The sequence below is a fragment of the Glycine max genome, chromosome 8, assembly GCF_000004515.6.
Source record: "Glycine max cultivar Williams 82 chromosome 8, Glycine_max_v4.0, whole genome shotgun sequence".
NCBI classification, from domain to species: domain Eukaryota; kingdom Viridiplantae; phylum Streptophyta; class Magnoliopsida; order Fabales; family Fabaceae; genus Glycine; species Glycine max.
Genome location: NC_038244.2, coordinates 45,512,063 through 45,529,219, shown reverse-complemented (window position 1 = coordinate 45,529,219; position 17,157 = coordinate 45,512,063). Strand labels below are relative to the sequence as shown.

Sequence of the window (17,157 nt, the reverse complement as noted above, 5' to 3'; positions counted from 1 at the left end):
AAGATTAAGATATCTATATAAAAAAATTAAATTACTCATTTCTTCTGATAATTTTTAATTTTTTTAATTTTTATTAATATTTTAATTTTTATAGTTTGAAAGTAATTTTTTTAATTTATATAATTTATATTTTAATTTTTTTAGTTTCTCTATTTTAAAAGTATTTTTTTAATCTCTATTATTTATATTTTAATTCATTTTTATTCCTTATAGTTTAAGTAAAAATTATAAAATTATAGAAATTAAAAATATCACTTTCAAAACTATATAGAAAATTAAAATGTAAATTATAAGAATTAAAAAGATCACTTTCAAATTATAGAGACATAAAATTATAAGAATCAATTTAATCAAGAAAAAAAAGTAATATAGTATTTAAAATTAAAATGAAGGAATAAACTAATAATATTCTTTAATAAAAAAATATTTTTACTGTCCTTAGACTTAAAGTAATTATTAACATTTGCATAGAAAAACAAGCAAAAAGTTATTGATGTGCAAAAATAAGTAAAAAAAGCTATTGATGTTGCAGCAGGGTAGCCTTTATGGTCGACGACAGATGCACACCGACACTGCTATTCTGAAAGAGAGAGAGAGCTTGGAGCAAGTGAACAACTCTATAAAGAGAAGTGTAGGAAACAGGTTCTCTTTAAAAAAATTTCCATAATTCCTCTTTTATGTTTATAATATTTTATTTCTTTCCGACATCCAAATAACTGAAACAAACAAGGTACTCTAAGAGTGAGTATTTATATTTTAAAATGAAACTAAATAATTGTAAGATTTAATTAAATTTTTTTAATTTTTTTACTAAAATTAATGTATAGTTTAATCATTCAACAAAATTTTAAGTAAATTTAACCTTTGAAATTTTTACTTATTACTGTATACTTTAGTACTTTCATCCCTTTTTATTTAAAATTCTCAGATTGTTATTTTTTATAAATTTTTTCAATAATTGAATCGACTAAATTATTTTTAGCATTTTTCTATTAAAAGTTAATTGACCAAAATATTAAATTTTACCATCAATCAAAGCTTTTGGTATTGAGAACATATCTTAATATCAATTTTGCATGATTATATTACTTAAAAATTACAAAAAAGAGTATGATATAGGAATGGAACAAGTCCAAGGATCACTCAGAAGTATCTTGAGTGCTCAATTAAGTCATAGCAACAATTCATCATATTCAATGAAATTATCAAACTTCAACTACTTTAAGATAATGTCAGATCATACTATAAAATTTTTCATTTATCACATACAAGATGACAGCATCACAAAAAAAGAAATCTCAACAGTAAAGCTAACTAATCAATCTTTACCTATGATGGGTTCAAATTAAGTGACTAGCAATCCTTCAGATGAACCTCAAACACCTCTGCTTGATCTTGCAGGTAAATGGTAATTATCACCACCAAGCAACTTTGTGGCTTTTTCCTTAGTAATTGCAGAATTGATCCTTTTCTTCATTTCTTGTGTGCAAAGCTTTGAGCTGATATCTTTCCTCTTCAAAGCACTCCTCACCTTGTAAACCTAACCATCCAAAGAACTCATTGCTTTGGCCTTCCTAATGAACTTCTTATCTTCAGCTTCTTGAATCAGTCTTCCAATCTCTTCAGCTGACAGTCTTTCTTTGTCATTGATTATGGTAATCTTGTTCTTATTGCAAGTGGTTTTTTCCTAGCCAGAAACACATAAGATATCATTTGCATCTATAAGAAAAACACATATACAAAGGATGGCGGCAGAAAGAACAAAAGTACCCAGCAAATTGTTATCTATGGATCATGTTCTCTCACCCTCGTAAACCTAAATCTTGGCCCCATATTGGTTATCTTTTCGTGTATTGTAAACTTCTGTCTTCCTAACAGGAATGGAAGTGTTCCTTGGAATCACTACACTCATGATATCTCCATGTAAAGGATCGAGTATACCAAGGGATACGTGGTGTAAAATCCGAAAATACCAAGTTTGGAACATTATTCTTACTAGGGTTAATACTCATGCACGAATCCCTTTCCCTTGAAGAACTTCTTCAATAACTCCTGCACTTTGGGAATCCTCGAAGAACCACCAATAAGAACAACATCATGTACATCATTCTTGTCCAACTTAGCATAAGACATTTATCTACTTAATTTCTCCATAGTCCGATCCATACACTCTTCAAAGAGCTCCATATTTATTTCTTCAAATTTTGCTCGAGTGATTGAACAACAAAAGTCAGTGCCCTAAAATAAAGCATCAACCTCCTCACGGCTCTTGGATTCCCCCACTAATGTCCATTTTGTTCTTCCTCTTCAACAACTGCGATCTTTACGGGTGTTTCCAATTAAGTGTACATTAAAAAAGCACATATATAGCAATACGAAATCAAATCACAATACAGTGTAACAAATATAATTAACAGAAGAGGAAAGTCATAATAAACTATACCTCTTTATAGTAGATAGATAAATTTGTTATAATTCTCGTAAACAAGCATTTGCAAGTCCATGTCTAGATTATTTATTTCAATTATCATTCCAACATGTCTTTGGATTAATTACACCTTCCAAATTTGACTTACATGCTTTCATGAATGATTATTTATTTCAATTGTTGATTAACGTACCTATCAATTGACTTACAAGTAACGAAGAGTAAGGATTTATAGTAAAAATATTTCAATAATTAGCTTGTTTATTGTTTCCCTTAATCTGTGTTAAAAAAATATAAACATTAATCATTTTGGAATAGATAGAATATAATAAGATGAAGTTGTTCTTTTTCTTATTGGAATTGGGGAAGATGAATAACAATTATGTGAGGAAAAATTAAGTAGAAAAAGATACATTATTAATTTTAAAATATTAAAGATAATTTTGAAATAACAACATAAATTATTGATAAATTTAATATGATTGATAAATTAATCAAGCTTTTTTAGGATAGAAATTAGTTGAAGAGTCATATATATAAAGATGAAGAGGGTATTTATAGTCAGTAAACTTTAATGTATTTTATATTCACTTGGTTCCTTTTTATGTGTCCTTTAAGGTTGTTATATAGATTTTTTTTTTTAATGAAATAGTCATGATTTTTCCCTTTTCATCTTTTTATTTTCACTCCACAATAAAAGCATAAGTAAGATAACTAAATATTAAAATATAAATAAGATATAATTGATAAAAGAATAACTAATAAATGCATAAGTAAAATAATTAAATATTAAAATATAAATAAGATATAATTGATAAAAGAATAACTAATAAATGCATAAGTAAAATAATTAAATATTAAAATATAAATAAGATATAATTGATAAAAGAGTAACTAATGTAATCTTAAAATTTACAAATGATAGATAAATAAAAACAGTTTTTTCTTTTAAAAAATTCGATACTTATAAATAATCAAAGAGAGTAATTCCGTAGCATATGGAGAAATATGCCTATTACTTGGGGACCATAAAATCTATGAAAACAGCTTGCAGACATTATTCAAGGCATAATGGACATAAATGATCTATAACAAGTTTGGTTTTTTTTTCATTTATTAATTTTTACTTAGTTAAAGACATATTTTTTTTCCTTTTTCTATTTATTAATTCTGACCATGATCACCTAATTTTGTAAAAAAAAAAAATTAAAATCTTATTTTGATCTTATCTTATTTTTTGTGTTAAAAAGTATGATATTCATTGTATAATAGATAAGTCAACCATAGATATGTCTTCAACCACATTATTAGGGAAAAATATAATAGTATCATAAAAAAAAATAAGATTTTACATAATTCTAAAAATCATTAATAACATGATAAAAATAATACTAACAAACATGAACTTAATAATTTTAAGTTTATTACTACTCAAGATGTCTTTCCATAATAACATACAATTATTCTAAAAATATAATTTTGAAATTATGTATACATAGTTTTGAAAATACATTCTTAAAATAGATATATGATATTTCAAAAAAGACATTTCCAGAAAACAAAACGGTTCATAGCATGTACTCCTTTAAGAAAAAAGATAATAAATAGTTAAGATGTAAAAGGGAGAACTTAGCAAAAATGGATAATTAAGAAAAGAAAAACAAACGTGTGCGTGTTTTCCTTTTCCAAAAGAACTCTCTAGAACCTAGGCAGTTGCAAAAAGAAAAAAAAAAACTACTAACAAAGCATTTTCTTCTTTTTGTTTGACAAAAAATGAAAAGAAAAGTTATTTTTATAGATACTAAAATTTAAATTTTCTTTCCAAGTCCCAGCTATTTTCTTTTCCATTCAAATTTTAAACTTTTCTTTCTTTTCTTGTTTTTCCATCCATCCAACCAAATATATCATAAAACTACTAAGGGTATGTGAGTGTTGGTGTGTTGAATTAAAAAAAAAGGAAGACTAAAACTAAAACTAAAACCCCACTCAGTCTTCCAGTGAAAAAAGAAAGGCAGCGATGGAAGAAGACTTCGACATCCCCGGCGGCGAGGAAATGGATCTCGGCGAAGACAAGGTCGGCGAGGAGCGGGAGATCGGCTCCCGCGGCCTCAAGAAGAAGCTCCTCAAAGAAGGTCAAGGCTGGGAAACCCCCGAAGTCGGCGACGAAGTCCAAGGTCCCGAAATCGCAACGACGCCAATTCCTCTGTCGTTTTCACCTTTCTTCTTCTTTTTTTCATTAATTTTTTTTTTCGATTTTTTGAATTGCTAGTTCATTACACGGGGACTTTGCTCGACGGAACTAAGTTTGATTCGAGCCGCGACAGGGATTCTCCCTTCAGCTTCACGCTCGGACAAGGTTTGCCATCTCTCCTTTCTCGTTTGTTCGAACTGAAAAGAAAAGAAAAGACCTCGTGGATGATGTGTCTGAAATAATTGGAAGCATTACCGTGAGTTAAATTTCACGTGTTTTTTTAATTCGCTCCCTGAACGTTGGAAAATGATGGTGGGATTTTTGTGTTGTGTGTGCTTGGTGTTAGAACTTTTTTTACTTCTTTAAGCCACTTGTTTGTTTGTTTTGTGTTGCTTTTGGATTTTAAAGGAAACGAATCCGTTATGTTTATGATCGCTTTAACTGCTGGTTAATTAAGGCCTGTTTGGATTGGGAAAACATTTTCCATTTTCACGAATAATTGAAGAAAATGTTACCTTGTTTTCACGTTTTTTTCAAAGGAACTTCATTTCCTCTTTTGTTATATCTGTGCAGGAAATGCTGAAAATGACTTTCTTTTTGCTTTCATCTTCATTTCCTGTACAAAGCTTTGAAAGCAGGAAATTAAGTGAAAACTATGTGGTATTTCAGTAATTGTTTTTGAAAATGGGAAATGAAAGTTGAAAGTAGAAAGTGTTTTCTCAAACATAATAGACCCTTAGTTATTTGGCTTTACTTGATATATCTAGATTTCGATGAGTCATGCAATTCCAAATTTTATGAACTTATGAAGCATTATATGCTTATGTTTTTGTTCTGTTAGAGAAGGATGTATTTTGTTTTGTTGGCAGCCATTGGATTATTGTTTGAAGTTCAAGGTACTTTGATTGATATTCTTACAGTTTCACTGATATTTTTCTGTGTTACACTATTACACCAATATTTATGCCAAACAAGTATGTGATAAAAGTTGAGGTAGGGAATTTGCCATTGTGAAGTGCTAAGCAAGAAAAAGACATGGTTGTTTAGCTTTTCATGTGTTGATTAGTATTTTGTAGACCTTCTTTGTGGTGCGTCTCAAGCTTTCTTAAATTGTTTTGTTGAAGTACATTGGCAACTTGCATTGCAACTTCAACTGAAGTATATGTGTTTGGTATTCATGTCAATGATTGAAATAGATTGTATGCTAAACTAGTTGAAGGGAAAATGGCGTGGAAGTAATCTTCAGGCTATTTTCAATATAACTCAAAAGTGATATCTTTGTTGGAAGTGCAGGGCAAGTAATTAAAGGATGGGATGAAGGTATTAAAACCATGAAGAAAGGTGAAAATGCTATTTTCACCATCCCTCCCGAGCTAGCTTATGGTGAATCTGGTTCCCCTCCAACTATTCCTCCTAATGCTACACTCCAATTTGATGTTGAGCTGCTGTCATGGACTAGTGTAAAGGACATATGCAAGGATGGCGGTATATTTAAGAAGATAGTTACTGAGGGGGACAAATGGGAGAACCCTAAGGATCCTGATGAAGTATTGGGTATATATATGTCACATTTAATTCTGTTTTTGTGACGTTTGTGTTGATTATCCAAGTCTTAACTATTTGTTGTACTTGTTGTTGCTAATGCAGTTAAGTATGAAGTTCATCTAGAAAATGGAAAGCTTGTAGCAAAGTCTGATGGGGTGGAGTTCACAGTCAGAGAGGGTCAGTGCCTTCAAACTTCGTTAGCAGATATTTATTGTTTTCTTTTGCTGAGTATCTGAAGTAAATGTTTTATCCATGGCAGGTCATTATTGTCCTGCATTGTCAAAAGCTGTTAAAACCATGAAGAAGGGAGAGAAAGTGCTTTTGACAGTTAAGCCACAATGTAAGCGCCGCATAATGTTTTGGTGATTAGCTATTACTAACATTCTTCATGAAATTTTCTTTCTCGTTTCTCTAATTTGGAGTTATGTTCGTTTCTTTGTCGGGTCATAGATGGATTTGGTGAGAAGGGGAAGCCAGAACAAGGTGATGAAGGTGCAGTTCCACCAAATGCAACATTGCAGATTACTCTTGAATTAGTTTCATGGAAAACTGTTTCTGAAGTAACTGATGACAAGAAGGTCATAAAGAAGATCCTGAAGGAAGGGGAAGGATATGAGCGTCCAAATGAGGGGGCCATTGTTAAAGGTAATTTCTGATTATTTTGAATGATGACTATTGTCTATTGCTTTATGTATTTCATAATTAATACATTGTTTCTTACTATATCTTTGTCATTTTGTGTCTTAGTGAAACTAATTGGTAAGCTACAAGATGGTGCTGCCTTTTTGAAAAAGGGCCATGATGAAGAAGAGAAGCTGTTTGAATTCAAAACAGATGAGGGTAACTTGAAATCTGCTAGTGTCCTCATTCCACTGCATCCAATATATATTTTTTGGTCAAGTAAAGTGATTGTTTGATGTGCTGAAACAGAACAAGTTGTTGATGGACTTGATAGAGCTGTATTGACTATGAAGAAGGGTGAGGTTGCACTGTTGACCATTGCACCTGAATATGCTTTTGGTTCATCAGAGTCCCAGCAGGAGTTGGCTGTAGTTCCTCCTAACTCAACTGTTTATTTTGAAGTTGAGCTAGTTTCATTTGAGAAAGTAAGTCAATTACAGTGTTGAATTTACATTCTGCTTTGATTTTATTTGTTTTAATTTTGATAAATAAAAAAATAAAAATTCTGAATCTATTATTAAGAAGCTGTAACCTTACAGCCTTATCTGGATAGTAATAAATAAAGACTGATCAAGATTAGATAGAAAGTAAGATAACTCTGTACGTTTTAGTGTTTTACCCACAACCACAACATTCTAATTGACTTGTTTTCATTATGCATCTGGCTTTTGTATCCAATACAACCATCTTTGTGTTTAGTTTGACCATCAGAAGTTCATTTCTTTTCTTCATTTATTTTTTTCCATTCATTAAAAATCATATAACTGAACCATCTTGCTACTCTATTTGTGTTGGACAAGGGTTCATTGCATGCGCTGCCCTCAAATAAAAACCAATTCTGCCTAGTGTAGCTTGGCATTGTGAGTATATATATTCTATAAAATTGATGTCTTTTGCTCACTATGAAAGAGTAGTGATCTGGAAATCAGAATCTTATGCTTTGTTGGCCTGGCACTTCCCTTTTTTCGTTTGCACACTTGTCCATTTTCATGCTATGGATGATTATTTTGGCAGTTTTATCTCTAGTAATCTTAATCTGTTTTCTGCCTTCAGGAGAAGGAGTCCTGGGATTTGAACACTGAAGAGAAACTTGAAGCTGCTGGTAAGAAGAAAGAAGAAGGAAATGTGTTGTTTAAAGCTGGTAAGCATGCAAGAGCTTCCAAAAGATATGAAAAGGTAATCTAAAATAGATTATACATTTCACTTTCTACATGTTGATGCACCTGCTGATGGTACTGAAATCTTACTGTAGGCTGTAAAGTACATAGAATATGATTCCTCATTCGGTGAGGAGGAGAAAAAGCAGGCCAAGACCTTGAAGGTTGCCTGCAATCTTAACAATGCTGCTTGCAAGTTGAAGTTAAAAGACTACAAGGAAGCAGAAAAATTGTGTACCAAGGTATTATAGAAGTCTTTCATCCTTTGAGGGTCACTAACCTTGTACATAAAATAATGACTTTTGATGTGGATTGGTAGGTGTTAGACCTCGAGAGTACAAATGTTAAAGCCCTCTATAGAAGGGCCCAAGCATATATGCAGTTAACTGACTTGGATTTGGCTGAACTTGACATTAAGAAAGCTCTTGAGATTGACCCTAACAACAGGTATATGCTCAGAATAAATTACTCTTTTTGACCTTTATGTATTTGAGATTTACTGAATCAGTTGCTTTAATTTTGGGCAATTTATCTTTTATTTTGCCTTGCAATGTAATTGTTCTCTATGCTTGAACCAGGGATGTCAAATTGGAGTACAGGACTTTGAAGGAAAAGGTGAAAGCGAATAATAGAAAGGAGGCGCAATTTTATGGAAATATGATCAACAAGATGACAAAGATTGGTTCCTGATAGCAATGTGAGTGTTCATTCCATCATGGTTTTATGGTATGTTTCCTTTTGGGGGATCAATTGCCAATTCAGTTAAGCTTTTTGCTGTTGATGTGATTAGAGTGGGGTTGTGGGGGCTAAAAATGTATATTTTGGGGGGCTTGTGTTAATATACTATTCTTTTTGGCATGCAGAAACCAGCTACCAAGTACCAACGGTATTGAATCCGTGGGTACTGGCAACAAAATCAAAACGTCATCCAATATGGAACGAGTAGAAGTTTAGTCCCTGTTTTCCTGGGGTTTGATCTTTCTTGTATGGTTTGTGCACTAGGAAAATTTGATGGATATTCATTTCGTATTTATTATGGGATTTTAACATAATTGACTTAATTATACGTATCCCCATGAACTGAAATGATTTGTTTGAGAGCTTAAGCTACTATAAGAAATGGAACTGAATAGATCAAGGTTTGCTGGGACAACTGGACAAGTGTGTTTTGATTAGATAAAAAGAACGTCCAAAAATAAAAATTCATTGTATATGTATAATCGCTTTTTAAAAAATTATCAGAAGTCATTTTTATTTTTGCACATTAATTAATGATTATATCATGATATTTTGTTTGAAATGTATAAAAGGTTGCTCTTATGTCGAAAATGCAGAAGTAGTATTTTGTTTTTGGTTTATCAAAATATTGTATTACAAGGATTTGAAGGTATGAATATGTATTTTAGGCTAAGGCTACTGTGGACCAGTTTGTAAGTGGTTCATGGGGAACAATTATTTTTAACCGTTAGAATAAACTTGTTATTATAGGTTAAATCACACCTGATTTCCTCACCACTTCTCCTTCGACCACTATATATATTGCCGACAGAGGCAATTTTCGGTGACAACAGTGTTTCATTTCTTTTCTTGCCATCTCCATCCTCTCCACAGGTTTGTAGAATAATTTGTTTAATTCGCAGACCTGTGCTTAGTAAAAAATAAAATTGATTTTAAAATTAAAAAATTAAAACCCTAATGACTTTAGGTGGTACACTTAACGAAAAACAATTAATGAAAGTGAAAAAAAAAATTAGATACTTGATTGAAAAAATAAAATAAATAAAAATCTAAAAACGACTTTGGAGATATGAAAATTTTAATTTAGTTGGAAAAGGGTGCCAACTAGAATAATATTGATCCTAATCCAAAGTTTCTTGCATGTTCTACGTACGTGGTTTCAGCTTATGAATTGCACGCGAAGCTGCTGCCACGTAGAGTGTGAAATGGCATTCGGTATTCTCTCCTTTCGTTATAAAAAGGCAACATATAGTGAACACTCTCGAAGCATATTTGAGACTAACTCGGAGAGAAAGAGAGAGAGAGAGAGAAAAATGGCTGATACAAGTGGAGGAGATGCAGTGAGACCGGTGGTAATATGTGATAACAAGTGTGGCTGCACAGTTCCATGCACTGGTGGTTCCACTTGCAGGTCTCTTTATTAAGTTCATAATTTTAATAAAGATAAAACATGTTTCCAATTTCTGAACTTTCGTTAAAATTTAGTTTTAGTCTTCAAACTTTAATTTTAATCAATTTAAGTATTAAAAGTTTATAAAATAGAGTAGTTTTCATTTTTTTTCACGATAAATATTGTTTGTGATAATTAAAGAATGCATAAATTATTATTTTTTCAAAATTTAGAGAGTAAATTAATCAAATCCAAAACACGAGGAATGATACTAATAAATTTTATTGAGATTATAGGAATTAAAAATATATTTTATTAATTTTTTAATAAAGTAAATTAAATATGTATAATATAATTAAGCATACGAGTTCCTTGATTAATGCTTTTCTGCTACCCGAATCTTTAGATGCAGAATTTTTTTAGTGTTTCACATGCATGCAGGTGCACAAGTGTCGGCATGACAACTGGAGGCGGTGATCACGTGACATGCTCGTGCGGAGAGTACTGTGGGTGCAATCCATGCTCATGTCCCAAGACTGCGGCTTCTGGAACTGGTTGCAGATGTGGCACAGATTGCTCATGTGCCTCTTGCCGCACTTAACATCATACCTTAATTAAGTCTCAAACTTCACAAATCTTGAATGTGCTTTAAATCTAGCTATGTACTAGATAGTCTCGTTCAATGTTAGTGTTCAAATTGTGGATGTGATTTCTAATATTAGTCTACTACTCTATATGTAGAGGCCTTTCTTTATGTGGAATAGGTATAACATGCTGTTATGCCCGTTTTGTACTTGAAAACTATCTTATAATGAATAAGAATATGTGAATTTTGAGTATTATATCTTGTAATAACTTTTCTCAAGTGCTATTGAGATTTTCTTTTTCTTTTTATAATTCTATTTATCACACTGGTCAAACTTTTAATCTCCACTATTAATTAGGTCGACTTTAACAGTTTAGAGAGACTCTGCTTTGTTTATCACCAAAAAAGATTCTGCTTTGTTTTCAATCAACTAAGATTGCTGCTGAAGTATGACTGAAACTTCTCATAGACTCTTACGTGTATATTAAAACAATAAATCATCTCAATTTTAGATATTTTCACTCTTTTGGGAAACTATGATCCTTCTATGAAGGTGTTGATCGATATAGAGTACTTTTTATCTAATTGTTTTTAGATTTGATCAAATAATCTATATATCAAGGGTGCTGTTAATTTGATGTGGTGCCGTGGAGGACTTCTCATCTAAATTCGTCAAACAAAGAGAGATATATTAAGGTTTTATTTTTATTTTTTTATAAAAAAAAACTCATGTTTGATTTGTTTATTTTATCTGCTTTAACTTATAGGGTTTGAATTTGATTTTATGCTTGAAAGTTGTTTTACATAATCTGTTATTTGTTGTTTTCTTTTTTAAGCGGCATCAGATAATGGTGTTTCTTATCAACAAGAGTCCGGAAAAATTTAAAATCACAATTTATCACTCCTTCTTGGGATTTTTTCATTTATAATCAATAAAAGTTTTTTTTTATTATAGGACACATTTCCTTTTCCTTAAGAAATAAATTAAAAGAATCTATATTTGGATCAATCAAAAACTAGTTTCTGATCCAATAAATTAAATCTTTGACATAATAAATTAGGAAACACTCATTATATATGAAAAAGAAGAATTATAATTCTATTTAAATATCGAGGGTATGTTTGCAAGACAATAAAAGAATGATTATTCTATTTAAATATATGAGGGTATGTTTCACCTGACTTTGTTTTCACTTATGTTGAAGCTAAAAATAAGAACTTTGAAAAAAAAAAGTAAAAGTTGTTTGTTAGTTTTAATTTTTTTCAACCTAAAAACTTCTTTTAAATTAAAATTTGTTTGATAAATTTTTTAAAAAAAGACTTATGATTTATTTAAAATTGCTATCAGTCTAATAAATATATATTTATTAAATTATTTTTTTGTATAAAATTAATTCAATTCACATAAAATTATTTTAAATTAATAAAATATTAAAATACAAATAATTTTTAAAATTATTATTTTCATATTTTTATTTACTTTTATTATATTTGAAATAAAAAAAAATATTGTTTTATTTTTTATTATAATTTATTTTTAATTAATATATATTTATTTAGAAGAAAGAGTAAGAGCCACACACCCATTAAATCACTAAATGCACAATCATCCAACGGATTCACAGGTAATCGAAGAGGGTGCCTAAATAAAAGCTAGCGAGAAGTGAAAATAAGCTTAGATAATGGAGCTTTTTTTCAAGCTCCTTCTTTGTAAAAAAATAAGCTCCTTTTATTTTTAAGAATTTTTGTAAAAAATTGTTTGGCCTAACTTCTCCTAAAGGACAAAAAAATTAAGTTAAAATAAACTGGACCAAAGGGTACTCGAGTATCTAACGCCAAATTGACTTAATTTTAGGCACAGTAAATCTGTTACATTTTATTCAAATGTGTTGGGTATCTAATATTTAATTGCAATATTTATTATTTTAATTTTATAATAAATTCTTCTAAAAAAATTATAATAAATACTTAATGTTATAATCACTATTAATACAAAGGGTGCACTTTTGTATTGTAGCTTGATGTGATCAAATGCCATTGTGCAAAAGTGCACTAAACTTAATAATATTCCAGATGACATGTTATATAAAATATCAGGCTAAACATTCCATTTAATTCATATACGAGTGACGAGTTCTCAATTTAGTTCCTACATATAAAAAGTTATTAAATTGATCTTTATATGTATAAATGATCAATGTACGACACAAATAAGTTTAGTTTTTGCCACTATTAATCTCATTATGCATTCTTAATTTGGTCCGTTATTTAGGGATTAAATTAACGATATACTATATATAGAGATTAAATTAAGAATGTGTTACATATATAGAGTTTAAATTAAGAATATATCATATATATGAGGATCAAATTAATTAAGAATGCATAAGAAAAGAGAGTTAATTAATGATCAATATATGACACGACTAGGAGCCATAAGGTGATTTGATGATTGGAAAAAGAGATATAAGAGTTGAAGTGATACAGATGACATATATTTGAATCTTCCCTAACATGTATAACATAACATATTAATTGCTAATGGTTGCTGATAAAAAAAAATGCATGCAAAAATTAAAAGGATAACATTTGTGCATATATAGGTACAAATTGAGAATTCACAATAGGAAACAAATTATATGTTTAATCAAATATTATCTATTAAATAATTTTTTTACTAATAGATAGTTGTTCAAAATATTACAAAATATTAAAGATTAAAATGAATTGGGATGACTCAAAATATAACTCAAACTCGTACTAAAAAAATATATTAGAATTATTTTCAGAACTCAAAGTCTTCCAAATCAATCACGGGTCATGCTTCCCCTACTTCAATCGTGGAATCAATTAAAAGTAATTTTAAAATTTAAATTATTATGGAGGACAACGTAGAAATTGTTACACTAGTAAGAGTTGTGAAAATTTCTATTAATAATTGGATATTACTTCTTCCTCTTTAATAAATTGATGTGACAACTTTTACTTTATACTTAAATAAAATATAATTATATTATATTTATTATTTTAACATGTTGATTAAATAAAGTAAATATTTATTTTATATAATTATAATTGAAATTAATAGTAGTTAAATACTTTTAAATTTATAAAATAATATAATTAAAATCCATAATAAATGCATATTCTTAAAATTATAAATTATATAATAGATTTATAAAAAATAGTTTAAATTATAACAAAATTATTCTTAAATTGAAACATATTGATAATTCGTTATAAAAATATAAAACAGTAGTTTAACATGACTGAGATAAATATTTAAAATTTAAATACTATATCTTATGCATGTTTCATTTTTTTTTCCAGTATATATCTATTTTAGTTGGTAATAAGTGTTGTTAGAATATTAGTTAAAGAATTTAAAAAAGAAAATATTTATTAATTACAAGAAAATATAAAAAAAAGTCTTATGTAATATGATTTTGTGCATTTTAATAAAAAAATATTTTTTTTAACCAATACTCAAAGGATACCTAAAAAAATTGCATATCGTGTAAAAAAAAAAACGCATGTTTGCTTCAAGTTATTTTTGTGTTAAATAGAAACAGCACAACTTAAATAAAAAATAAAGTAGTATCAGGCCAGATATGGGTGAGCTTGCATGAAAGCCCAATGGGCGCCCAATTGGTTGACCCGTAATGAGGTCGGGTCTGTATCCAACATTTCAGACTAGGGCTTGATATATACTCAGGGTTTTATCAGAGAGGGGCGCGCACCCAGAGAGGAAGCTTAGAGAGAGAGAGAGAGAGAGAGAGAGAGAGGAGAGAGTATTGGCGCTTCATCAAGATGGGTATGGTTCTCTTGTCATTGCATCACTTCGATCTTTGATGTGTTGCGTGTGTGTGTGTTTGTGGGATTTTCTTTTCTTATGGGCTCTGCTATTGCTTTTCAACAGGTATTTCTAGGGATTCCATGCACAAGAGGCGTGCCACTGGTGGCAAGAAAAAGGCTTGGAGAAAGAAGAGAAAGTATTACCCATTTTTCTAACACTTTTCTTTTAATTTCATTTTTTTTGTCTTTTTCTTGAAGTTGCTTATTTTTCGTCTTGCACATACGATGTGGTTTGAATAAGAATGAGAATGGTTTCAATTCATCTGTGTAAAGTGGCTGTTGTGTTTTATTTATTTTAGGGCGATGAATAAGTTCGTATCTACAAGTGTATTTGCCTGATCTAGGTTTAGTCATTTTCGATTTTTATATTTCATAAGGCAAATAGGGATTTCAAATGGTTACCTTAGTAGTAATTCGAATTAAAGTCATGCTGAACCAATCCAAAACCCTCTCTGGTTGAGATTTGGACTAAGATTTGAATTTATTTCATTTACAAATTAGAAATTTAGAAAGGTGTTTTTCATTCTTGTTTCTCCTGTTCACAACCAGAGAAGCATAGAAGACTCTGCCGATTATATTCTCTATACTCCATAGAAAAGAAACTGATTGTGAGGCACAATAGTGACATAGCAGCCACCCAATTTCACTGCAAGCTGAATTTTCATTATCTCTGCCTTATGAATTATTGTTTTTTGCATTTAAAATGTGGAAATATTCTCAACGTTTGCACCTTCGTTTGGATCTTTAATTTAATGGAGATTATTTGAACCTACTATGGATTATTATGTGTTTCTTGACATTTTGTTTGAGCATGTAGTGATGTTCTATCCCAATTTCCGAATTAGATTATCTAAGATTTTTTTTTTCTGGTTTCATATAGGTATGAGCTTGGGCGTCAGGCAGCAAACACCAAGTTATCAAGCAACAAGACAATCAGGAGGATTCGTGTTAGAGGTGGCAATGTTAAATGGAGGGCATTGAGGCTGGATACTGGCAATTACTCATGGGGTAGTGAAGCAGTTACTCGCAAGACTCGTATTCTAGATGTTGTTTACAATGCCTCAAACAACGAGCTTGTGCGAACTCAGACCCTGGTCAAGAGTGCTATTGTCCAGGTTGATGCTGCTCCTTTCAGGCAGTGGTACCTTCAGCACTATGGTGTTGAAATTGGTAGAAAAAAGAAAGTGGCAGCCAAGAAGGATTCTACTGAGGTGATGCTTTGTGAATTGTGTTCATTAATAGTTTTCCCCCCTTATTGTATATCCATATCATTTATTTCTTGAATATAGATATGCTTTTGCCTGTTGAAAAATATTGGGCGGGAGATATGTTGAAATTGATAGTAAAGTCCATTGGTGTTCTTGTATGATACTCTGGATCTTCTTTCTGGACAACATTTTCTCAAAAGTAGTTACATTGATTGCATGTGTTCCAAAAAAAATTAAATTCATAGTTGAAATCATGGTTACTTGCTGGGTGTAATATTTGATTTCTGACACTACTTGTATTATTCTTTTTATGAATAAGCTTAAATTTATTTATGATGAATGGTACAGGTGTAATTTTTTTTGGATTGAATAGCCGGCATCTGATGTGTGTTTCCTGACCCTTTGATGTTAAACTTGCAGGAAGGTGAGGCTGCTGCTGAAGAAACTAAGAAAAGTAACCATGTGCAGAGAAAACTTGAGAAACGCCAGAAAGATCGTAATCTTGACTCCCACATTGAAGAGCAATTTGGTGGTGGGCGATTGTTGGCCTGTATTTCTTCTCGTCCCGGACAATGTGGCAGGGCTGATGGGTATGCTTAAACCTGATTTGTCAGACTATGTTTGTGTCAACATCGTATTGTTGTTTGCTTATCTTATTTTTCCAAAATTGTGTAGGTACATTCTTGAAGGTAAGGAGCTGGAGTTTTACATGAAGAAACTCCAGAGGAAGAAGGGAAAGGGTGCTGCTTAATTTTAGTGTTTTCTAAACTTCTATTTGGCTTTAGTTCTTGGAAGTTGGTACCAATTCAAATGTACGTTTTTTATGACTGTGGGTCGACCACCTCTAGGGAATTGGACATCCTTTAGGGTGAACGTTTTATTAGTTTATGCCAATTTCAACCAAATTTTGTTTTGTTTGTTTATGTTACTGATAATTTGAAAGGCGGGGATGCATGAGTATTCTACTTACTATTAACATCATTAGATAAAGAAAATTGCAGTTTTTTAAATTACTGATTATCCTATCTGACCTTCTTTCTCTCGATGGTTGTGAAAGATATTCTTTTTTTAATCAAGTTATTTGAAACATGGTAGTTATTTCAGGCCTAAATGTGTTTTTGGTTTCTGATAGATGACTGGGATTAAGGGACCAATAACATATCGCAATAGAGCTGGAACTCGAGTATTCGTTCACCTTGTTTTATCTGCTGTTTTACTTAAAATATTCTTTTCCAAGAAAAAAAATATTTTGTTATCTTCCTTAGAATGTTTATAACCCATTTTTATGTGTAACTGCTAACTACTGTAATCTTATGGTCCGAATGATGAAAACATTACAAGAGCTAAAGTTTTAGAGCAACACGAAGGCACTTGATAA

General features: G+C 30.6%; 3 protein-coding genes and 1 pseudogene across 6 annotated transcripts; 3 read left to right on the top strand and 1 right to left on the bottom strand.

The window, feature by feature from the left end:
• Window positions 1-1,375: 1,375 nt before the first annotated feature.
• On the bottom strand, window positions 1,376-2,504 carry LOC113002340 (heat shock 70 kDa protein 4-like; annotated as a pseudogene).
• A 1,591-nt stretch (window positions 2,505-4,095) lies between these two features.
• On the top strand, window positions 4,096-9,155 carry LOC100812632 (peptidyl-prolyl cis-trans isomerase FKBP62). 3 transcript variants are annotated; one of them, XM_014779485.1, is made up of 14 exons: window positions 4,096-4,100; window positions 4,419-4,602; window positions 4,698-4,784; window positions 5,913-6,173; window positions 6,267-6,341; window positions 6,424-6,504; window positions 6,615-6,809; window positions 6,912-7,004; window positions 7,095-7,270; window positions 7,899-8,021; window positions 8,098-8,244; window positions 8,322-8,449; window positions 8,581-8,699; window positions 8,866-9,155. In XM_014779485.1, the coding sequence occupies exons 2-13, from the start codon at window positions 4,446-4,448 to the stop codon at window positions 8,690-8,692; spliced, it is 1,635 nt and encodes a 544-aa protein (XP_014634971.1). In that variant the 5' UTR covers window positions 4,096-4,100; window positions 4,419-4,445; the 3' UTR covers window positions 8,693-8,699; window positions 8,866-9,155. The 3 variants fall into 3 exon arrangements, with proteins under 3 accessions (XP_014634971.1, XP_014634970.1, XP_014634972.1); XM_014779484.3 differs by lacking the exon at window positions 4,096-4,100 and having other exon boundaries at window positions 4,197-4,602; XM_014779486.3 differs by lacking the exon at window positions 4,096-4,100 and having other exon boundaries at window positions 4,304-4,602; window positions 8,581-8,728.
• An 848-nt stretch (window positions 9,156-10,003) lies between these two features.
• Window positions 10,004-10,972, top strand: PGMPM19 (type 4 metallothionein MT4). 2 transcript variants are annotated; one of them, NM_001351764.1, is made up of 2 exons: window positions 10,004-10,151; window positions 10,554-10,972. In NM_001351764.1, exons 1-2 carry the CDS (start codon window positions 10,054-10,056, stop codon window positions 10,729-10,731), a joined length of 276 nt encoding a protein of 91 aa, NP_001338693.1. In that variant the 5' UTR covers window positions 10,004-10,053; the 3' UTR covers window positions 10,732-10,972. The 2 variants fall into 2 exon arrangements, with proteins under 2 accessions (NP_001338693.1, NP_001237409.2); NM_001250480.2 differs by having other exon boundaries at window positions 10,572-10,969.
• Window positions 10,973-14,446: 3,474 nt separating this feature from the next.
• On the top strand, window positions 14,447-16,796 carry LOC100813170 (40S ribosomal protein S8). The gene is made up of 5 exons (NM_001253314.2): window positions 14,447-14,530; window positions 14,636-14,708; window positions 15,452-15,782; window positions 16,200-16,369; window positions 16,455-16,796. The coding sequence occupies exons 1-5, from the start codon at window positions 14,527-14,529 to the stop codon at window positions 16,528-16,530; spliced, it is 654 nt and encodes a 217-aa protein (NP_001240243.1). The 5' UTR covers window positions 14,447-14,526; the 3' UTR covers window positions 16,531-16,796.
• The last annotated feature ends 361 nt before the right edge of the window (window positions 16,797-17,157 follow it).